The 24,973-nt window shown below is 36.9% G+C and overlaps 1 protein-coding gene across 1 annotated transcript in view; it reads right to left on the reverse strand.

The window, feature by feature from the left end:
• THSD7A (thrombospondin type 1 domain containing 7A) overlaps nucleotides 1-24,973 on the reverse strand; it is a 188,871-nt gene that overhangs the window by 101,044 nt on the left and 62,854 nt on the right. The window contains exons 2-3 of the mRNA XM_066553941.1: nucleotides 16,501-17,332; nucleotides 690-938 (exon numbers count right to left, since the gene is read on the reverse strand). Coding sequence (XP_066410038.1) covers nucleotides 690-938; nucleotides 16,501-17,332 — 1,081 coding nt within the window. The remainder of the gene's footprint in view (nucleotides 1-689; nucleotides 939-16,500; nucleotides 17,333-24,973) is intronic.

Here is a 24,973-nt window from a genome sequence, read left to right on the forward strand (position 1 = left end):
ATGAAAAATATATATCACAGTCAAAGATGCTTAATATCAAGTGACATTTCTCCAGACCCTATTCTTAGTTTGATAAAGAAAAAACACAGTTGGGACTTTAATATTAATTTTGATTAGATAAGGATTAGAGCAATCTCTTGTATCATACAGAGTTCACTGTCATTTCTCCTAAGGTTTATTTGCTGTCACTGTTAGCCTCTCCCCCATCTAGGGCCTTTCTTGTGCTGAAGACAACTCTCACTAAAATAGTCTGTTAGCTAACCAGATGTTTACCACCCCTTTCCTGTGTTCAACATTTGGTCCACAAACAGACAAGAAATTTAGAAAACAATGATTCTGGTATAAATGTTATGTAGGGAAAAAGATCACGACAAATAAATACAAGTCATTTATTTTTATCTTGCCTGAATCTGTGTATGTGCAAACGTTGTCTTTTAAAAACTGAAATGAATGAAAAGAAAATATATTTATTATTATTCCTGTATTTTGAGGAGGAACTGGTTACACTACAACGGGAACTCTTTGCAGATTTTGGACTTTCAAGAACACTGAATGGACAGGGATGAAGAAAAAAGGTAAAGTCCTACCTATTATTTCTTTAATAATGGTTTGGTTGATATTCCATTACCAGCCTTGTACGCTTGAAATTGCTCATTTTAGCAGTGGAGAACTGAAATGAACCAACTTACGTAATGCAGGGTGCTACGCCGTCTCCTTGAGAAACACACTGCTCTGCTTCTTCTAATTGTGGGCATTCGCTCTCACTGCCAACGGGGAGCTGCTTAATGGTCCGTGATCTTGTACGATTCCCTTTAGGGGTTGTCATGTCAAAGCAGGTTTTGGAGCAGGGGGTCCATTCCGACCACTCTGACACCTGGCACTCCTTCGTGATCACACAGGACTGAAATGTGATGGGCAGCTTTTCCTGATTGCAGAAGCTGCAATGAGAGAGCGTTACAGCTTTTAGCACACACATCCACAGACAGTCATGAACTCCTACAGCAAAAGCACTGTCAATGGTTACATGAAAGTCAGTAAATATTTTTAAAGCTATTAAGTTTTAATCCACATTTATTTGATCCCAAATAGTCAGCCAAAGGGCTTCTGAAGAAAGCTACTTAAACCAGACAAATAAGATATAGTAAAAAATTACCAGTATTGCCATATCTGTGACCAAAATATTGCCATATCTGTGAATAAAATTAAAATCTAACTCTTCCGACATGTGTGGACGTATAACAGAGAACAATACATACATTTTTCACTTATTATCTTTTATTTTTAGATATACTCTTTTTTCCTTTTGGAACCGTGTTCCAAGTAAGGGACAATTCAAAACCGAGATGACTAAAGGTGTTTTTGCAGAGAAAAAATACTCAGTGTCATCTTGTCCTAATTTCCAGACTACAAATGGTTTAAAAACACAATGGCAAGCATATTGAATGCTTGGTCACTAATAACTTACTTTGTTAATCATTAGTATATTGCCATAGTGATGCCTCATGATCCAAACAGGGAGTGATCTCTAACCTAAAGTGAAGTGTTCCCTCCTACCCACAGTGCTTATTTCCAGCTCCTTATGAAGGCCATCATTTAATTTCCATTTTCTATCCAATTGCCCCATTCACGTATTACATAGGTTGTCAGAAAGATTTTCTCCCTCTAAATCACTCAATTTTAAATTTTATATTCTAAGTAAAAACTAACATTTCTATTTTAAATTTGATTCACAATAGAAAAATGAGAAATAGAGAAGGTAAACTACTGTTAAATAAAACATAACTTTATCTCCTTAATTAAAATTACAACATAGATTTCTTTTTTTATCATGTGTGGGTTGGAATAAAAATCTGTCTTCTGAAGCAGCTAAATAGACAGGAAAAATATTTACTGGTACTGCAAGTAGCATTCTGTTCAATACCAGGCCTATAAACTATACTATAAAGGCTTGATTTTTCCCTTTAAAAGAACACAAAATAATACAGAGAAATTACTATTTACAAGTATTTCACTGCTATACAAAATTGGGTCCTACCCATACATTCAACATGATTTTGAACCTCCATTCACAAAATTTTGTAATAGAACTAGGAGTACTTGATGAAACTGAGAGATTTAAAAACACCATAAATGAAAGCATAATATGCACAAGAAACAGGCCAATTCTGCATCTTGCTAGCAGAAGATCCTGGTCATGGAGACAGTCTCAGCATGTCCAAACAGAGGCTGACGAATCTGTGAGCCATCATCCCTAATACATCCATATACTTTGGATATTGGTGAAATACAAAATGAACGGACTACAAAAGACAGTCAGGTATCATATTTTTGGTCTTTAAATTGCATCTCCCTCTACCACTGGAGACAATAAGGTGGAAACACTGCTGGGCTTGACAGACCTTAGGGTCAGAAGGACCTTAGACTCAGAAGGAGATTTCTAATGTTCTTATTATGTCAAAGGTAGGGGTGATGGGGAGCCCTAAAACATGATAGTCATCTTTTATTCTGCTTTAGGACAGAAACTACATCCTGTTTGTGGAGAAAGATATTCAGAGTTTTTGAGAAAATGTTTTTTAATAATGGGCTTTTTCACCTACATAGCCCCGTCTGGCATAGGACTACAGTACTGTCAAAATCAATAAAACAGTTCCTGTACCTTTGATAAAACATATAGTCCCATTGATCCCCCAAAGACACATCTCTTAATGACTGGAGAAAAGACACATTCCTTATGGTTTCTAACATAGGCAGTATTTGCAAATTGTTTTGTAGAACAGATGAAGCATCCTCCCCTTCCAAGTTCCCATTCAATGTGACACCTCTGAGGGCAGAGTAAACCAGCTTCTTCACACTCACTGTGACTGGGGCCGAGGTTAATTATAGATGCACATTGCCAGGGAACATGCACAAAATTGCCACCATAAAGTAGCTTTGGTGAGGAGGGAAGAGGGTAACTAATGATGTGCAACAGTCCCTGGGCTTTGCATCTGTTTCAAAACTTATTTGGGAGAAGTGTTACATGAGAAAGACTAATGTTTGTTACTAATTATTTCCATGTGTGGGCATGAAGAAGACCCAAACAGAATAATACCATGTTAGTAACTTCATTGTTTATTTATGATCCTTAACAAAAATAACACGCTAGAGTTAAAGAATGCCTCACTTAAAATATTTACTTGTAAAATAAAATAATTTAAAATTAAATATAAAACAAAGATGTTCTTAAACTCTTGAAACAGGAACATAAATATTACTAGGGAGACAAGCAAGAGGTAAGATGAGCTATATTTTTTTCTTTATTTGCTTATTAAAACCCTGTGCTACTTGCAGTACTACATAAACTCCAAGAAACTGATACTGTAAGTCACACTACACAACCTCTTTTCTGTTATGCATACTGTCATATTATTTTGTGAGAGGGCAGAAATAACTACAATTAGAAAAAGGAGAGTTGTGCAAGCAAATTAGCTGCTGTTTGTTCCTTTAACACTTGGTTTTCTTTGAGCAAGTTAGAGAAACTGTGAGAGCTAACTAGAAATGGCCACTATCAAGAGTTTTCCTTCATATTGCAGGCAGTAGATGTGCTGTACTCTGACCAAGTAAGGAATCACATACTTCAAACTTTATTTTACCAGAAGTAGACTGATTCTAAACCAAAACCTGGCAATGTGTTTTCTAAACAAAATAGTTTACTCTGTGGCTGGTACCTAATGCTACAGATTTGATCTCTGCAAATAACTGAAAGCAAAGCTTACTTTTAAGTAAAGTTTTTGATGGATTTATGTGTCTTGTTTAGCCATGCAGACTTGGGGTGAATCTTCTCACAGGATAAAAGGCAAATGGGCAAGTAACACCAACAGAAAATAAAAATAAACAATTAACATTCACTTCTTGATACCGCCCAACTCACTCAAAGTTTTGCACCAAACACCTTCATGCCCTTGATTAATGTCTAAGTAGACAATTTATGCAAATTTAACCATTCAAGAAGTGCAGGGAGGACACAAATAAGTCCCCACTATCAACCCATATAACTGTGTCCAGAAAATTGCTTGGAAAGCCAAAGAAAAGCATGAATTACATAAAAATGCTGTTAAAAGTCAACAGAGCTGATTGGATACAAGAAGCAGCAGCATAGGGGTAACATACAAAGTCTGCAGCATCTTGCTCTCAATCCAGTGAATATATTCAAAAGACAATGCGCCGAGATTTTTGGCAGGGAAGAAGGAATTGTATAAATTGAAATAAGGCTGTGGTTTGCGAAAGTACCATTTCACAGAACAGTTAGATAGTGGGGAAATGAAGCTTAAAGTATAAAAACACTTTAATGACATGATGGAAAGAGAAAGCAGTCCCAAACAAAACAATACATCACAGGGGATGAATGGTCCCTTTTGCTATTAAGTCAACAATAAACCTATTCCTGACCTCAAAGACACAGATTAGACAAAAGAAGTAAAGAAAAAGGTTCAAAGGACAACCTACAGAACATAATTACTGCTCAACCTCTTCTGCAGACATGTGGTCAAGAATTTGTGTCTACTCACGTTCCGCAGACTCGTTTGTGCTTCTACAGCAATAAATAAAAACTAAATATCACTTAAGAATTAAAAATAGGAAGGTTACGCCTAGGGATTTTGAAGCAATTTATGGGATAATTAAGGCTAAAGACATGGGGAGAACAAAGGTTGACACATAAGCCTGGAGCAAATTACACCACAGTACCTGTGTACAAATGAGCAAGTTCTGCAGTTGAAAGAACTCTCTTCAGTCAAAAATAAGCTTTAAAAGATGTGAAAAAATTAGATTACGTCAGGAGAAAAAAAAATATCTCTGAGGTATCCTAAAGATCTATTAGAGAATGAAAACTACTTTTATAACTTTAAAAAATTAGGAAAACTTGATTTTATATGCCAATGACCTGTATGAGTGTTTATAATCTCAGTCTCAAAGGTTGTCTTTTAGGTTGTTTAGAAGTCATGGAAAAGACCATTGGAATTTTCTCCTCTACAAATTCAACTAGACAAGAAATGGGTTTTTCTGATAGATTTTTGCAATGAATAAAGCTGTGCATACAGCATTCCTGAAGCCAAATTCATGGTAATGCATGACAGCACGAGTGATCTCTAAATTCATGCAAGATGAACAGAAAAAATAAATAGGTTTTAAACTAGGCAGTAGGACTCTTTGCTGCATGAGCATACTCCATTCACAACTTGTACAATTAAGAGATTTTCTCCTTTTGCTGGTGTTTCGTCCATATCGGATTGGACTAGTAATTAGAAAAAGAATTAATGAGAAAAGATGAAGAGCAGCATCAGAATGGCTGGGAGGTTCTAACTATTAACTAACTAATAATCCATGCAGTCAGAAAGCTGCCTTGGCAATAGCAAATGGAGGGCAAAAATGGAAAGACAGTAAGTACTCAGTCACACTATCCCAAGATACGCTCTGGTTTTCCAGCAAACTATGGCTTACAGACTTTTGGAACACAAGCTGAATCTTTGCACTGAAGAGTTTATAGTGTTCACCTCCATGAACTAAGACAAATGCATCCTAAAACTAGGTAAGATTTTGGTATGTTCATCATCTTCAAAACAATGCATTACACACCTTTTTTTACTGACTCATAACTGTAGATAGTTATTTTTGCATTAAAAGCGCTCAGTTAATTTCATTTCTGACTTCAGGCCTTGCATAACTGTATTTGATTTCTCTGTGGCATTTTTGAGCTTTGACACCTCTGTAAGATCTTTCTGTGACTGTCTCATTGTTAGGTCCAAGAGTCCTCTTACACTTGGTCTTGTTTTATTTGAACACAGTTACATCCTGCAACTACACATCCTTTCTACTCTATGTGCAACTTTGAGATGAAAACTGGTCTGGATTTGAGGACTGTTCAATGTTCATGCTGAGGACACTCCTAAAATATGTGCACATTACTATATCTCAACAGTCTATAAGTTAATGGAAACTTATAGTTACCTCTATAAGTTAATGGAAACAGGAGTCTCAAACACAAGTTATTGAGGAGACATCATTTTGAAGCTCGATTTTGTGCTTTTCCTGATACACTGCTTTTCATGCTCAAATGTAACAGAGCAACACTGTGAGGTTTGTAATTTAAAACTAAAATTGAACAGTGAAGAACATGTCCTTTACAATAAATTTGATTAATTCACTCAGTACTGATATGTAACAAGAACTGCTATTTATTGGTTTTGACTATAATGTAAAGATGTAAAGTAATGGAGCCCGAATGGCAAGGTAAATGAAAACTAAATAGTCCCTTTAATAATTTTTGTCTGCATTATTTTGCCTCTATTCCTTCGCCATTATCAACATCCAACTTTGGTTTTCCCATTATCCACATTCAGCTTTGATTTTCATTAATGAAATTTTCAGTTACTACTCCTTACTTTCATTCACTATACTCATTCTCCCAGGATTCTGATATATTTGTTTTTTCTTTAGCTGATTTTCCATTTGATTACATACAGAGATTTCCATTATTCTGAAATGAATAACCTGGCTACGGTTCAGGAGATTGATGCCAACATAAGCTCTTGGCACTCGGGAGGAGCAAAAGACAGGGCTTTGACTGAAAAGGACTTAAATGAAATTTTTCATTTTTTTAAATTGAAAACTGTGATTTCTTTAATCCTGGTTGACTGTTTGATGTAGTAGTGGATTATGTATGTCCACAGGTCTTGGCTCCTGTCACTCTAGACTTCTTTGTAGATGTACCTACAGATCTGCCAAGTTGCTCCAGTCCTGGCACGACTGACCTACTCTTGTCACTGGTGTGGAAAGCAGACACAGAGAGTGTCAGAGAGCTCAGCACAGCCAGAATTATTGAGACCCTCAACAGACATCTATATTGTCAGACAACTAGCACAAAACCTAGGGAAAAATGGCATTCTTCCTCCTCTTGACTCTCTCATACTAAATAGTGTCACAGTGATGAGATACCACATGCCCTTCAGGATCAGGAAGAGCTGTGGAGTCAGAATGTGTTCTATTTTCCCACCTACTGGGAAGGAACTTCATTATTCTTTTTGCAGTTCGGCTTGCGTTCTCCACAGCAAAACCCGGACAGAATCCAATTATGTTTTGAACAAACAAGACTGACTGAATGAATGAATTAAAAACTTTAGAAGTCTGAAGAAGATGCAGTCAAAAACTAGGCTATCTGCCTGGAAGAAACACATACTGAATATCATAAGAGGAGGTTCAGCAGTTCATCAGAAAAAGGTAGCTGCTTCTGAAGGTTTCAGATCAAAGGACAATCAACATTCTAAGGAAATCCAAAATGCTTGTAACAGGCTTCATCTAAATACTAAGAAAGAAGAGCAAGAACTACCTGGAAGATTAGAAAAAAAAAAAAAAGCCCACAGTGAGCTCCCTCAGAGTAGAATAATTTAACCATTTCCTAGCCACAAAATCCTGCACACCATCAGGCATCTCCCAGAATTAGCTACATCATCAGGAACCATAGGATTTTCTCTTGAATTCTTGCTGATCTCATGAAACATTACTTCATTGAATACAATTAGAAAAATGGTTTCCAACCTTTACCACCAGCCACAAGATGCAAACTGCTGAGATACAAGCCCATTTCACCAAACTGATCAGCAGAAAGACTTGGAACAATAACTAATTACTTGCAGAACACCAAAAGTACATGTTCATTTAGCACTTGAAAATCAAAACTACAGACATACACAAATACACAGAAGCAGGCTTGGAAAGGCTGACATTTTTGACTGAAGGGCAAACTAAAACTAGAGGAATCTTTTGGAAAAGAGTTAGTAAGCAAATTTGTGTTTGAAAATAGCGATTGTAAATCACATTATAACAAGCCACAAGGTTGGGCAGCATCCTTGCAAGACAACCTACAGGCATGCATGAACATTGGCCCAACTCCCAAAGAATCCTTAAGGAAAAGAAAATAATTTAAAGTACTGCAGCTGAGTACAAGCATATTTTGCTTTTCCCAGTGGAGAGAATATCAGCAGTTTGCTCAGAATTTTTTTTTAAATCTCAGTAAATTGCTACAAGACTAGAGACTGTAAGGAACAGTTTGCAAAGACCACATCTGCTTTTCATAAATGTAACCTTACAGTGAAGGAAGGGGTAAAATCTGTACCATACCATTCATTAGTTTCACATCCTAGAAAAGCTCAGGCCTAAACTGCTGGGAAATCTGATGACCCATGGGCAGACCCACAGCCTTGGTGCTCACACCCTTAACAGAACTACCTCACAGAAATGATCTGGTTAGGTCAGAAGGTCAAATCAACCTTTGAATTATAAGGACCCATGTGTGCAATTTTCTACTTTGCAATTTTAGCTTTGAATGATCACACTCATGGGCAGGAAGCCTGAGGAAACACAGCAGTATTCATGCTGAATATTAATCCTTTGTGTTATCTGGAATTAAATCCAGATCTTAATATTGTATGCGGAGTGTCTTCTCCTTGCTCTTTATTTGATCACCAGGGAACTTTAAGACATACTCAGTATGAGTAAGAGGGATTTTGGAGTTATGGGTAAAAGCACAATGTCCTGATGTGCTACAACAAGCTATTTATTTTCCATGCAGTGTTCTCCTCAGAGTTCATACAGCTTGTTGGAGGCTTTAACCTCTGAAGTAAAATAATCAAATTAACTCTATGCTATTCTTAGACCACAAGTATAGCTGGATTTTGAGAGAGACCTTTGCCTGAAGTGTTTCACCTAAAGAAAAAAAAAGGATGTTTTCTCAAATAAAATCAAATTTTAAAAAATTCTATTTAATGTGCAGGTAGTAGATAGCAATAATAATAATAGAATGATTTAAATCCAGAGCTTAGATGACCTCCATGATATACTCTGAAGACATAAAATGTCATTTGTGAAGTCTAGTCATCCTTAAGAGGTTCAGTTTATGGTTGGTACCAACTTGTTTCTTGAAAGAAGTCAGTGAAAATACCGTGCATGTACTTTTTCCTTGTAGAAAATGACATAGCCTTCATTCATTTTCCATACAGCTGCACTGTTTAGTGTTGGTCATCTTGCACATTGTTCTGAGAAACTGTTAGTACCTCCCGGTATAAAGGGCCATTATAATCACACAAACAATAAGCCCACTTCTCTTCATTTACAATTCCAATACTGTCCACTTAAGTGTTTTTCACAAGACTATTTTCCCATGATCCTTTCACAAGTCTAACTAATTCTGCCAAACAATTTTGAAATAAACAAAATCACTCAGGCTTCCTACAGTACAGGAGAAGATCGAGGTTACATACAGCTACTGTGACCAGAAAAAATATGGGCAAAGCAACAAGGGGTGCTACTATACCCAAACAAGTGTCAACAACTGCTGTGGGGCTGTTGCAGATACCATGAGTGTCTGAGGAGACAAGAAAGCAAAAGTGCTATCTTTCACAGCCCAGTGATACAGTGACATGCACATCTCATGCTACGGATAATTTTGAAATTGGCAGAGCAGGTTATTTGGCAAGCATCTACAGCGATGACTTATTAAAGCTTTAGGGAGGAATTTCCCTTTGTCAGTGGGAATTTTCATTACATAGCATTAATCAGAATCTACTTTGACCCATAATAACAGCTAGATTCACAGGGTTATCAGCAAAGAAAAAATAAAATGCCAAACTTTGTGAATGAAAATATGCAGTATTAACATTAAGATATAAAGAAATATATTACTGAAAATTATATAACTACTATTAGTTGTGTTTCAGGCATTAGTTTAGGTTTGGTCCCTGTATTGATGCTAGGATTTGGCAGTAACACTGGCTCCATTGCATTGTCCAGCACTTGGAAAAATGTGGTTGGTATTAGGAGGTGAGCCACACATTTTATTTCCAGTGGGACTGCTGAAAGTTAGCCACTGAAATAGGCACTGATGTTCTGGGAAGTTGTGGCTTCTGTGTGTGAGTCTAGTGCATTTCCACCTTGAGGGACAATATGTCCCAGGAGGATGCTCAATTCACAGGCTCCCTTACCATAACTTTACTAAGCTGATTGAGAAAACAAGGGCATACTCTAAGTCCCAGACTACGCTTAGCAGTTTAATAAAAAAACAAACAAAACCAAACCACAAATCTAAAAAAGGAATACATTCTATTTTGTTCCCTATAGAACTCTTTACAGATTATTATATAATACCAGTATAGGAAATCAAAAATTTAGAAAAATACTCCTTGATTAACATTAATTTTGTCACACTGAGGTCAAATAACATTAACTGACAGTGAGGCAGAAAAGCTGCATAAAAGTACAGTGTAGGAGAATCTTCATTAAAGATCTCAGTGCCTAATTCAATTTACCTCTCTGCAACATCTCTAGATTGAAGCTGAAAATTCAATACTGCATTCATTCAAGGAAATAATTTATTCATTCATAGGATTTATTGCCACAAGAGATTATCAGAACATAGAGTACAGCCCTCATTACATTATAGTCTATTATATTTTGCTAAGGAAGACAATTACATGTATTTGAATAAAAACTATATAGGAGAAAGGCACCCAATCTTGATGATTTGCACAGAAATATATGAATGTCATACATCTAGGTGACAGAACAACTGTTCACTGTATGAAAGGAGTTAAAATATGGTGTGGAAAAAGGAATCGCTCATTGCTGTGTCAATTATTCAGCACAGTGTGTACGTTTCCGTCTTAAATCTAGATTTGGGCATGGTATGTCAAATTTGTAGCAATACTGACAAGACACTGTCAAAACAGCAGCCTCAGTAAGATGATGGAGCAGGTACTTACAATAGAAAGGAACACCTATTGAATAATATTATGCATATCCACAGAAATTACTGTCTCCACCAAAATCACATTAAAAAACTACAGGATGCTTCTACTTTCAAATTCATGGAAATTCTAAAGGCATAATGGAAAACTATAGGAAAGCAATGTTTGCATCCTGTTCCTCTAATAAGAGTTTACATTTCCATTATCCCAATGCACCTGGAAAATAACCCTGTAGTTTTTAGTTATCGAGATGTTTTTCATCCAACATTACTCTCTTCTTTCCTGTTCTCCATTTATTAACAGAATGTGCTCTAAATAATTCCAAATTAATGAATCAAGATGACTGTATTTAGCTCATTATCCAAGTTTCTGATATTTAGGTGCTCTGTGAGTGAACCACTTATGGCTTTTAAATCCTCACAGTATGGTGAGCTTGGAGGCTTCCTCTACAAACAGCAGTAACATAAAAAGCAGGGGCAGACATATATGCTCTCATCTGGTCCTCAGTAACAAACAAAAGGTTGTTTATGCTCCTTCATCTCCACAGCCCATCCTCTCTGCATTGCTATTTCCCTCACCTTTCTACAGCCCATCTCCTTGAAGTTACTGCACCTTAACCCCTGCCACCTTCACTTCACACACATCCCCCTTTCTGCCTGTTGCCTCATGGAGGGGCTCAGAGAAGTACAGAGAAGCTCTTAAGATGTTTTTTTTAAGCAAGAGATACATTACAGGGTCCAACCAACTGTACTGCTGTATTGTGTGTCTGAATCTTTTCTCTGTTTGCTGACAGCATATTCCTCTGGGTGACTTGTCTGCTTTTCAAATCAATGGCATAAATAAAGCAACAGGCTTGTGATGGTTTGGCTTGGTTTTTTATTTTCCTCCTTCACACAGTTTATAATTTATAGGAGTGAAAGTCCATAAAGTGAACACAGACATTTATTTTATGATTTGGAATGGGAGCATTGGGTTAAGAGGTTTAAGGACCTGGAAAAGAAAACAAAGCTGAAATGCCATTCTAGAGGAGGAGATTCTCTCTCCTTGATTTTCCTGACAATATCTTGAGTATTATTCACTCATCAGTCTAAATACTCAATTGGCCATTCCCAAATTCCTTCGTTTCTGGCTACTCAGCTTAGCACCTGTGGCCATCAGTGAATATTGTGACTCTGCTTTAAACAGATACACATCTTTGTGAAGTAAGATGAAAAATTAAGCATTACATATGCCAAACATCAGCAAGACAATCCAATAATTTTGGTCCTACTGTCATCTCTCATGTCTCAACTATAGCATTGGAATAAATAGAAGCTCAAACTCTCCAAAACTTGAAATTTAGTAAAGCACTGCAATGAGATTATTATGAAAACTTCCAAAACAGTTAAATTTGTTACAAGATGTGGATATAGTTTTCTAGATATTTAATGAATGCACAGAATCAGTGAAGAAGATGAAAATAATTGAAAAATAATTACTTTATCAGATGAACAGAGATGAAACAAATCAAAGATGATCATATGATCAAATGCATTAAGGCTAAGACAATCTGCTAAATTATTGGTTGGAATTTCTTAAATTTTGGATTCTTTTCTGCCCCTTCATTTTGTTCCACGAGTGTAATTGCATATGGTTATATTCTAACAAAGAAATAAAAGCTCTGAATATTCATAAAATTCTACTGTTTTTTCTTGAATTCTTACTTCAGGTCATTTAGGTCACCAATAAAGTTCATCTTCACATACAGGTCTCCTCCACAGTGGTGCTGCCAAGAGAGTATTAACCATTTATGGGGACTGCAACCAGAGCTGGTGGGGATGGTTTCCTACGTGGTCTCCTCCATTCTTCCCCCATTCAGAAATTTTTTGGTCCCAGACTAAGCAAGATAACAAGCCTTATCCAAATGATATAGAAAAATAAAGGAAATAGTGCAGAAATTCCTGGGATTTTTTTTTAAGAGGCAGCTATATCCTTGAAGAACTGCTTTAACTACAGCCCCCTTTCCAGCCATTTGAGTTAAGCGACTCTTAGCAGTGACAGGCTGTCCGCACACGTATGGAGCAGCTGCTTCAGGGGAACATGATGTGCTTTGTCACTGGATTTCAAAATCTTTGCTGAAGCACAGAAGCATACAGTTCAAAAAGATACTCTAGTTCTGTTCCATATTCTTACACTTATAAATGACTGTGCTCAAGTCCTTCAAAATTTCCCAATCTAGTGGGGTCCCAAGAAAGCATTTCAGTAAAAAGGCTGTATGAATTAAAAACAGTTTAAAAAAAAAAAAAGCTTTTCTTAGACTTGTACAATTTGTACAAACCAGCCAACCATTTTTGCTAAACTGTCCCACAAAAGTCTGCTCACAAAGAAAATTATGACTAAATGTTTGAGACACAACAGCAACAGAGTCCATATTACAACAGAAAATTATAGGCTTAACATGAGGCATAATCATCATAACTTGTAATAGGACAAACAGGTTTGCAAGTCAAAATCAGCTTCTTCATACAATTTATGTTTCTCTACATTGCCAGCTCTCTTTAGTAAACCCCAATTTCATCAAAGAGGAAACATTTCAGACAATCAAGTTTTGTCCTCTACATTAACAGCAGTGCTGTCCAGATTTTGTTAGCTATCCAAAGAAAAGTCATTTTATAAGCCACTTTTAATTACTGAATTTGTTTTTTCCTTCAACATTTCTATTTTTCAAATATTTTCAGTGGACCAAAATTTCAGACTAAGGTGAACATGAAGCAAACACAGTCTGTGTAACACATACATTATTGCAGAATGGCCAATAAAAAATCCAATATTTCATCCTTCACGGGAGACTATCTATTCTTCACTCAGCAATAAAGTATATAAATTAAACTTTGATTTTCTTGTTTCACTTCTCTTTACCATGCCTGGTGTGCTGATATGTCAAGAGAATTTTGCCTTTTCAAGGTTTTGCTGACAGCGTTACAGAACCATTTTCTCTGTAGCACCCTTGTGAAAGTTGTTCTTTTTTAAAACCCTTTTCATAATATATCAATTTTGCTATCTCTGCAAAAAATATTACTTGCCTGAGGGTTTTTATTCTTCTTTCAGTCATGCTGCCAGGGGGCTGATTGTTTCTGATTGCTAAAGTCAAAACTCACTGAAAATGCACTACTTAAGCTGAAAAGCATTTCACATGAGAACGGCAGGTTTTCCAGTCACCTTACTTGTCTATATTATTTAGTAACACAGTTACTATGTGATGGAGATTATAAAATCATTTGAGCTGGCTGCATTGACACCCTGGGCAGAAAAATAATTCTATTGTTTCAGATTCTGGAATGGCAGTCAAAGAATAAAGCATTTGATTGCTTAGTGAAGGGTTCAGCATAAATGATGCAAATGGATATACAGCTGATATACATTGGTGTCTAAAAGCTATGTTACCAGCACCAGAATTTCTCACATGAGTCATTTCACCAAGTTTTCTTTTTTATACTATGTAACTGGAAAAAAAATTGATGTGAAGACTAATAAAAATCCTTTGTACAATTAAAACATAATTTTTTCCATTAGATATAAAAATGCCCACTGCATCATTTGTTTAATTTTGACCTCTTTGAAGAATTGATCCTACTTTGTATTATCAATTGTTTCACTGCCTTAGGCAAGAGGGTTTCATTCACTTCCCTGCACCAGCCTGAAATTGCACAAGACACTGTGGTATCTGAACTTAAGACAGTGCTGGTGATCTAAGTGAATTCAAGAGTGAGTGTAAAGATGATGAGTAAAGTATGCCACTGACTTCTAACTATACTTTTACTTTCTTTTACCATTTATCAGAGCTTTGGCATGACTGTATCATTCCTCCGTTTTTTTTACTCAATAATTTTCTTAACTTTTCAAAAACTTAGGGACTTTCAAAAAGAGTGCCTGGCTGCTATCTGATAGCAACTGATGTATAATAAATTATTCCTTGTATTTAAAGGGTAATGATGTTCCTGGGCTAGGTGCAGTGAGGGCTGCATAATGTGAGGCTGGAAAAGGAAAGAGTAAAGGCAATTTTTTCTTTACCAGCAATGAGATTGTGCTGCAGCCAACACCTGGGACTGCCTGAGATGCTGATTTTAAGATTTCTTGTGAAGATCTTCATCGAAGTGTGGATCAAAATCTTAAAGAACTAAAGAAAACCAGACCTAGAAGAGACTGCAAAAAGACTATGCAGTCAGTCCCTCTTCCCTAGTCAAGATCTACTCCAAGTGTGTCATCACTGACACATGCATTTTTCTAGCCTTTGCTTATAAACCTTTGAAAATGGAGGTGCCACACATGGCCCAAGTAATTTTCTCCAGAGTCTCACTATTCCCAGTATTGAGAAGCCCAGCCTCATTCAGCACTGCTGTGATTTTCCCATTATTGTTTTTCCAATATATCCATAATATAGAGAATAGATTGTTCCATTCTTCCTTGTGATGGCTTGTTACATACTTACAGGCATTTCACTCACATCTTCACCCATATGTCCCTCCTTCAACTAAACAACCCAAGCCTTCCAGTTCTTTCCTGAAACCAGGGAACTCATCATTTTTCTGTTTCACTGCTGGCCCATCTCTTGAAAGGAATTGTACTCAAAAAAAAGTTTCCTACACTTGAAAAAAATATATATTACTGGTTTCTAATTGAAAAGGTGGAAGCAATTACATGTTCTGTGATAGAATGTTTAAATGGCACAACAAAAACTCAAAAGTAAGATACCTTGAAAGAAGTTCCTAAACACTAACATAGCAGCAATGACTGTCAGCCTCATTCAGCAAGATATCCTAGTCATTTCACAGTTGAAGTAAAATTGATTAATCAGGCATTGAATGAGAGGGCAGGAAATAGAATTACATCAAAGAAAGGAAGACTAGACTGAAAGAAGATTTTTTGAGTTAAATAAAAACATTCTGGGGGATAGGAAAGAAATACATGAGCTAGCAAGATAATGCCAGAAAAAACAAATCAAAGGTAATACAATTTTAGAAATGCATCCAGAAGCCTGTGGAAAGAATTTTCAAAACATCAGTGATTGACAGAACTCTTGAAAAGTAAAGTAATAAATCAAGATATAAAAATAAATATCAGAAAAAAACCAGGGCAGACAGCATAAAGGTACAGATGAGAAAGAAATAGAGGAAGTACATGGAACAAACAAAGAGGTTTTACAGTCTCCCTTTCAGAAATTTTGCCACAGGAATCAAGAGGGACAAACAATATTTCATGCTCATCTATATTAAAAAATACACTGGAATGAGTAGCTGCTGCTTTCTCATGCATCCTTCTCTCTTGTTTTATACTTTTACTGTAAGTCTGACTCAGTCCAGTTTCCTGTTAGTCTTTGTGCCCATCCTCTACATCACCTATTACAAAAATGCGTGACTTGTTAGAGATCAGACACCTGCCTGAATCCTCAGAAACAAAGCAGACATTTGACATGTATCTTCAAGCATTTGGGGGAAATCTAGTTAAGAAAACAGAGGCTAGGGACTAGCACAGCTTAACAGTGCACACGTATGTGATGCTTAGTATGATCACCAGCACAGTTTGCATGTTTCACATCACAGAAAATACTTCAGCTTGATGATGGATGTAGAAGCGGAAATAGCGTGAACTTCATTTTGAGATTTGGGTTTATGCAAAAGAATCCCCTTATGCATGTTTTACTTTAACCAGATAAAAATTAAAGTATGCAAACACAAATAGTGATTACCTCAGAGCAGCGGTTTTCCCATTTTTGTGAGTACACGTGACCTGCCTTGTTTGGTACCCAATTTGTATGTCCCAGTATTTGTTCTCCTGTCTATTCTGTCTGTTACGATTCCTCTTCTTCTTAATTAACTCGCGAGCCTCGGGATCTCGAACTGCCTTTTCTCTGTCCTTTTCCTTGTCTTTGTTCTTCCCTCGTTTCCTCGCTTGCCTTATTTGTCTGGAATGGGGCACCGTGCATGCGCTCCATGGTCCCACGTTCAGGCTGTACAGGCTTTCTTCAACAGTGCACGGGCTGGACCGGCACATCTGGAATTCCGTGAGGTTGGGGCAAGCTGACCCGCCGAACTGCGGCGGAGCCACCACGTGCCGAGTGCGATGCTGGAGCCCATTGCCGCAGGTCTTGGAGCACTCGGACCAGGGCGAGAACTCGGCCACGATGCAGTCCTGCCGGCACGGGATGAGGCACGCCTGCTCCTGCCGCGGCTTCGGCTCAAAGTACTCGCAGATGACATCCTCAGCTGGAACCCCGTTGGACTTCTGTATGCAGGTGATGTCCCTTGTCTGGATCCCTTCCTCCCCTCTGAGGCACTCCAGGGGCTTCTCGTGGCTGCGGGAGAGGACGGGCCGGCACTGGTTCCAGCCGCCGATCTGCCAGTCGTACAGCTCCTTGTGCCAGTCACAGACACGGAAACAGCTCTGCTGGTTGTCCGGCCGCTCGGGCTGCTTGCAGTTCGTGGGCAGCGTGGTCCAGCCCTCCACGTGGGCACACCACACCGCTCGCGTCTGGATGCCTCCTGGGCCGCACTCATCTCCCATGCATCTCCCCCACGGACCTGGAAAACAAGAGAAGATGCTAACATTGCTCACTCAAGTTATTTCTCTACCATATTGCAAAAGCAAGCTCTCAGTATTGCCTGTATGTCTAAGAATTTCATCCTTGGAGAAACTCAAACTTTGAGAATGCAAGCATGGGATTACTCTACATCAACATACTCTACATCTTCATTCTCTTCATCTTTTTATGATTAGAGATACATTTCACTTTTTATCCCAGACTAACTGAATATTTAATATTGAATAATTCCTGAACATACACATGAAGTAATCACACTAGAGAACTATGAACTAAGAAATCACATTCACAACTTAGTTTTTGCTGCCAAGGTAGGAGCCAAAGCTCTTCCCTTGAAGGCATGAATTGGATCTCTCTCATTCACTTGAATAACTTTTCCTGGACTGTTTACTTTTTTTCTTACATTTCTACTGCACTACACTTTATACCTTGATGCCAATCTTCCTTCCATATCGCGTGCAAAAATGAGAACAACTACAGAATACATTTTGAAAAATGGTGATTTCAAGTAGGCCACTTCTAGTCTTTCCTTTACTACAACTAAAATAAAAATTAAAATCCAGTTAAAAATGTTAGTTCCACACAATCTGTGATATTATAGAATAGAATAAGCTCTTGAAGACAGAGACATACCAGCTGGTAACTCTCCAAATAACAGAAGCTATTGAATCACAGAATCATAAAATACAGGGTTGGAAGGGATCTCAAGGATCATCTGGTCCAAACTTTCTCTGCAAAAGCACAGTCTGGACAAGATGGCTCAGCACCCTGCCCAACTGTAACTTAACAGTGTCCAATGTTGAGGAATCTATCACTTCCTTGGGGAGAATATTCCAACTTCTGATTGTTCTCATTGTAAGAGCTTCCTCTTGTGCCCAACTGGAATGTCCCCAGGAGTAATTTACACCTCACTTGTTCCTATCATTTTCTTAAATCTCCAAGGTCTAAGGGTAAATATTTGACATGCAACATGTTGTTATAAGAAATGTCAACAAAAATAAATAAAAGGCTATATCCTTGAAAGATTATGTAGTTTTTCCGTTATTAAAAATTGAAATATTCACCCAGTTCAAGATGAAATTCACAAGCCAGAGGTTAAAAAATCCTACATTTTTAAAGGTTTTTTAAGATCTCCCCTCATACACACTGTAAATTGACTTACCACATAAGAGCAAAAGAATAAGCAATTCAGAAAAAAACCCTGCAACTATTTATCTAAGAAAACTTGTCTATCTGCAGACACTTGATCACACAGAAGACATTTCGTCTGACTGAGGAAATCTCTGTCCTATGAAGAAATTAGGGCCAAGCCACACAATCCTCATTCACCTGAATGACCCCAGTACAAGACTATTTCTGTGAGTAAAGCTGTTGAAGAAGCCAGGCTGAGCCTTTACTATTTTCAAAGCAGGTTAACAGCATAATTTTGGTACTGCACAGGAATAAGTGAAATGAACTATGGCAGATACAAATTATTTACAACATCTTCTTATTGAATGACTGGAAGGAATATGTGGCCACATCTTATTACTGATTCCCATGAGCTTCAAAACTCTCATTGCTTTCCACACAATTTTCATCTCTTCATCCAACATTAACTTCAGTACTAGTTTGGGAATGGGCTGATGATAGGCTATACACTTAGCCTCTGCTTCTCATTGTCCCTTTTTTAAGTGAACACTGTGGCTGAACAGTTCACTTGTAGTTCTAAAACCCTGAGAATGAGCACTAGCCAGCTGAAAATAGCCATAGCAGCTGGCAGATTCAGCCCATGGAAAACCTCCCACATTTTTTTGCAAATTAAGTTTGAATTATAGTTACCAAGATCTATCTAGCTATCCAGAAAAATTAATGCATATTAAATATAAACACATTTCAACTACCATTTCAGCAAGAAAGCACTACTTTATCTCACCAGCCTTCCACAAATTACATAATATTGCTGTATTTAATTTGGGTGTATTTACACTGAGTTGAGAGATGTCATTTCCTCAAAACACCACTTTGAACACCTGTCATTTTTAAAAAAATAAAGACTGCAGAAAATCTTCAATTAGAACAAGATACAAAACCACTCGTGATTGAAATAAATTGCTCATCTTGCAAACTAAGAATTTCTACCTTACCGTGTCATTACACCTTGCATAGGGTTTGTGTGTTCAGTGAGAAAGTCCCTCTTTCTAAAGATCAGGTTGTTACTGTACCTCAGATGAAAAATTCGCCCACTTAGGACTCTATCACATCTCTATTCATCAATAGTCAAAAAATCACATTGTACCTAAAAAACATGAACATGCTTGTTTTTGTAAAAAACACCAAAACATCTTCAATCCAATTGTAAGGCAGGTTTACACTATTGAAAATTGTAAGAATCTCAGTCTTGATGCAATAAATACTGCCTTTGGAAATGTAAATACGAACAAAAACTCTGTTATGTGACTGTGCTAACTGGACAAAAAAAAATATGTTCTTTCACTAGATTATAAATATGTTGGTTTTAGAACAGAATACAAAACAATGATGAGATGCACAGATAGACTCATGTAGAAAATTGCCTTATTTTGCTCATCTTGTGAAATAGTAAAACATTTTATTAAATCATTACAGGTGAGTACCAACAAACCACATTTATGAAACCCTTTGAGCAGACTGCTGCTCAGTAATTCTATGTTCATGTGCATATCAACACAGAGCTCTTAGTGATGTATCTGATCCTCCCTCTAATCTACATTAGGCTAATTTTTAAGTTTAAAGACAAAATAACCTGCTTAGAGAAAAAGACTGCAAGTAAAAAAAAGCTTAAATTTTCAGTCTACTCCACACTTCTTTATATGACTATGACAGGGTCTAAAAGGGAACCACAGCTTTGAGGCTTCCTCAAAAAACTAAAGTGCTTCCACACTTGACCAAACCAAATTTCATTTGTGCAGAAAGTTAAAATTTGGGGCAGGTCTTAAAGAAAAAGCAGGAACCAAAACAAAACACAAATACATAATTCTTCCCTGCCATCTAAGCCTCTTCCCTGCCCTCTAAGTCTTCCCTGATTTTAAATGTCAGGAAACTGTCCTGTGCTGTCTGGCCTCCAGAAATGCCTCTGGCCCCGCAGTCCTGGCCATGTACTCCCTCCACACCCTCCTCTCACTCAAATGGTTTCTCTTTCCTATGCTCAGGATCCCAGGATAGTCTTAGTTGGAAGGGACCCACAAGGATCATCAAGTCCTACTCTTCTGTGAATGGCTGGGGATCAAGCCCACAGCCTTGGTGTTATCAGCACCATGCTCTAATCAACTGCTTGTTTGTGTTTCTTTTAGTCTGAAAACCTTAAATCACAAACCTAAAAACCTTTCTTTTTATGTCTATGGGATAGAATCAAGGATGAATATTTGGTTTTTAATGCATGCTCTAATATGTACAGGAACAACAAAAAAAACCAAATGGTACCATTCTTCATGACCAGCTACATTTCCCTTTGAGATTATGGAATATATAGAAAAATAAAAACATAAAGAAAAAAGACCTCAACCCTAACACTTCCACACTCAGCAGTCATTAAGAACAAGAGTATCAAGCTAATTTCCAATTAATTAATTTCAAAACACCTATGAATATCCAAGCAATTTCAACAGCTTAATTAATTCATTTTATTTAGGATGAAAGAGAATTGATATTTCAATTCTTTCTTTAGTTTTTAAAGAATAAAATATTATAATTCCATGTATTTCTAGCTATATTAATAGAAACTTGCTTTGACCAAAATTATCATGAAAAATACCAAATTCTTTTTCTTTTGAAAACAATTTATGCCATCCACATTAACTAATACTCCTGTTATTTTTCAGTTGTGCCCCTGGAAGTCTTCAGTTAAGTTACTCACATTTCCCTATACTCAAAAGTCACTATAGCCAACCTCAAGCACTTGCTGAGGAATGTTGTTGCTATGCATTTGTATGTGAAAGTCACAAAAAGAGAGGGAAAGGTTTCTCTCCAATTTTCCTTACAATTACCCATCTCTCTCCCAATTATCAAGAGCCTAAAATAATTCACTTCTAACTTAAGTGGCCCCCAAAACATTGCAAGCTCCAAGGTGAGGCATGGTTGTCTTTTGAAATTAATCACAGGAAAACAGGAAAATAAATGTCTCTGAACTGAGTAAAGGGGCTTTGTGACTTTTCCAAAAAATCAAAGACATGAATCCCAAAGTATTGCTAATCCACTTCTATGTTTTGAATGATTCTCAGAAGTATGAGAAAATCCCACAGAGGTTACCCGTGCTATGCTTTTTATATTGTATCATTATTATGGGTAGTACATTTACCACTGTGCTTGGAAATATGAAATTATGGGATAAAATTCATTTCACAGAAACTAAAGTAGCATACATATGCAACTCAGAATGAAAGAGTTCAGCAGAACACAGTGCAGAGTCTCACCCACCTTACTTAGGGGCTGCAAGAGGTGGGGGGTGGCTGCCCTTTCACAAATCTTCAGCTGATGTTAAGCACTAGTAACAACAAGAAATGTCTTTAGGAAACCTGTCAAGCCTAATCAAGGCATCATAGAATATTTTAATTTGGTCTTTACAAATATTCTTTAGGTTCTCTCTTTCCCAGTGAAGCAGTCTTCACACAGACACGCTGCCGTCCCTGCTGTGTGCTGATCCAGACCCGCCTTGCCAATGGGATGCACATGCACTCAAACCATTTCACACTGGGGAAAAAAGGCTGCTGCTGTGAATGCAAAATAGCTTCTCATTGGATTTGTTCTAAACATAGATGAACGAATCATACTTTGCCTGTAGTGAGCTGAACTTGTTTCATGAAAATACTATCATTTATCCACTCTTTATTTAATCAGTGTTTCACAACTGGCAGATACAGAAATAAATAGGAAGCTTGCTTCTTTTTGTTCTGGGAGTTGCAACTGAAGTCTTATCGAGTTTAAAATGTCATTTGTAATACTTTGTCTTCTAAAGAGATTACTGTAAAATACAATATTAAGATTCCCTCTAAGCTTCTGAAGGATTAAGATTAATTTTTTTAGAGAGCAGGAACATAAGTGAATTAACCATTCATGCAAGTTTTTTCTGAAATTTCAGGGACTGATCACAATGGACTCAAAAACTGAAAACTAAACCCCCACTAAAGCACTGACAGTTTTGCAGCTGAGAACAAAGTAAGCTATCATTGTATTTATTATAGTATATTTAATATAGTAAATTTTAATACTGTTTCAGGTATTAAAATTATCTCTGTTTTCAAAGAACTTACTTTGTACTCTGATCCAGGACAAATAAGGCTACGTGAAAATCCCTTGAGCTCTTCTCCTCATACAAATACAAAGAAAGACAAAATAATCCCCCAACTATCTTCAAACATGAAACTCCAAACACATCTTAAAGCATTGACCAAGACATTACTTGCATTTTTAACAAATGAGGGTTGCACTGATTTGAACTGAATTTTGCTGTACTTTCTGTGAGAATTGGTTTTGACCCATTTTGTGTTACTGGTTTGGTGCCTGTAAGTAGCATTAACAGTTTAATGCCAGGGAGAAAGACTCAGACTGAATGAGACAATGAGCAGCTTAGTTTTCAGTATTTTGAGAGGATTGTATTTAATGGGACTATTGAGAGACTGATTAGCAAAAATCTACTTTTTCTAAGTTCAGAAACAAGCTAACCTTACCTAATATTGGAGACCTCAAATTTCTTTGTATCATGAAAAGGTTCTGAAGAGGGCAAAAAAGGTTAACTGGGTGATACAGGGCTGAGTCAGAAGAACACAAGTATTACAAGATAGAGTTCAATCCTAAGCAGTAAATCTCAAGAGAGGTCAAAAAGACACAGATCAAGAAGTATTTGAAGGACTCAGAAAATGACAATGAATGCAAACTGCAGCTCCTGATAGTGGAGCTGGTCAAAGAGCTGGGTGAACAGCAGGTCACTAAGAATACAGCAGCTTCAGAGCTTTGCCAAAATCACTTGCAGATCTGCTTGGCTGAATTAAAATATAATAAGCACATCTGTAACTTGGTACAGTATGCCTGTATTATTTATATTTGCTTTACACAAAGGAAAAACAACCACTGCTGCAACAAAGTATTTATATCACAGGCAGTAGCTAATTGCAGAAGTCTAAACAGGGAACAATCTCACTGATACAGAGACACTGCCTGTCACACTGGCAAAAGGTAATACAGCAAAATGCTGTAATTCTAGATCAATTACCGGTAGCTTCTTTTTTTTTCTTCTTTTCTTTTTTAATACAGAGTCTGTCATGCTGCCAACACCACATGCTGGCCGCATTTGGACAGACAGATTCTATAATTTATACTACTGGGAGTGCCAGCACAGTAGAAGAGCACTGATAGACAAAACCTTTCTTTTGCATCTTTCCCAGCCATGGCAGGACTCCCTGGGTGCTGTATGACTTGCTGCCTGCTCTGTTTGCCAGCAAATTTTCCCCTCCAGGAGTGCTATGGATCACCTTGACTGCCGTTTCTATTTAATGCTTTTGTCTTTCTTGGCTCCTCTTTCAGAGGTTGAAAAGAACATGCAAGGCAGTGTCTGCATCAAAGAAAAGGGATTTAGAATGTAGAAGAGAAATAAAACCAGAAAGGATTCTTAATGTAATAAAACATAACACCTGTGATTCAGAGGAATATAATGAAGTATCAAATATGCCTATAAATTATTTAACTCTTAGATCAATTTTTTTATTTTCTAATAGCATAAGGAAGAGCGTAAACCTCAGTGCAATTCAAAGAATTTCAGAATCTTAAGAAGAAGTTTTTGAAATTTCTCAAATTAACAATGAAATATTAAAAATGACCACTAAAAAGTAATGCAAATGAAACTAATTTATAAATTGCACATTATTTTCCCAGCTTTCCAGAGTACTTCAAACAGTGGAATAAAAGCAAATCCAAGCATATCAAAATCAGCCTCTTAGTTATCTTTCTAGGTGTGCATATAATTATTAAAGCACTTAATAAAACGTGGGCCCTTTTATTTTTGTTTTCCTCTATTAATATCCGTTGGAAAATACATTCACACATGTTCCCAGTACTATTCACTGTATGGTAACTAACATTATCCATCTGTTTTCCAACTTCTCTAAAAATCATGAATGTAACACACATGATACAAACATAGGAATAACCATAACATTTTAAATTCTGACATCAACATCACTAAAGGCATAACAGTTATTCAGTGTTTCCCTAACAGCACTGTCACATTAGAACCTCACAATTACTAGAACCAAATATTTATTTTCCTCCAGCAAAGAGGAAATTAAATTTTGTACATCAGAAAATTGGTGAGTCTAAGACAAGGTTGTATATTCCCTAACAAAAATGTTGAATGCAACATGATTTCCCAGTGTTGGTGTGGTTTCTTGTTCTGTAATTCATGGCAGTTTTACCACCACATTTCACTTGGTAGAGAGGTTATTTGGCTGCTCTGTGTTTTTTTCTGTGCTTTAATATTGTGACAACTATAATAGACATTGACTCTATTTTCCATTTGTTATAAACACAGAGAGGCTAAAAAGTATCTATTTCTACAGCACAAAAAATGGAAAGGAAAACAAACATAAAGAAATTAATTATTCTCAAGAAT

This window comes from Molothrus aeneus, chromosome 1 (genome assembly GCF_037042795.1).
Source record: "Molothrus aeneus isolate 106 chromosome 1, BPBGC_Maene_1.0, whole genome shotgun sequence".
Lineage (NCBI taxonomy): Eukaryota > Metazoa > Chordata > Aves > Passeriformes > Icteridae > Molothrus > Molothrus aeneus.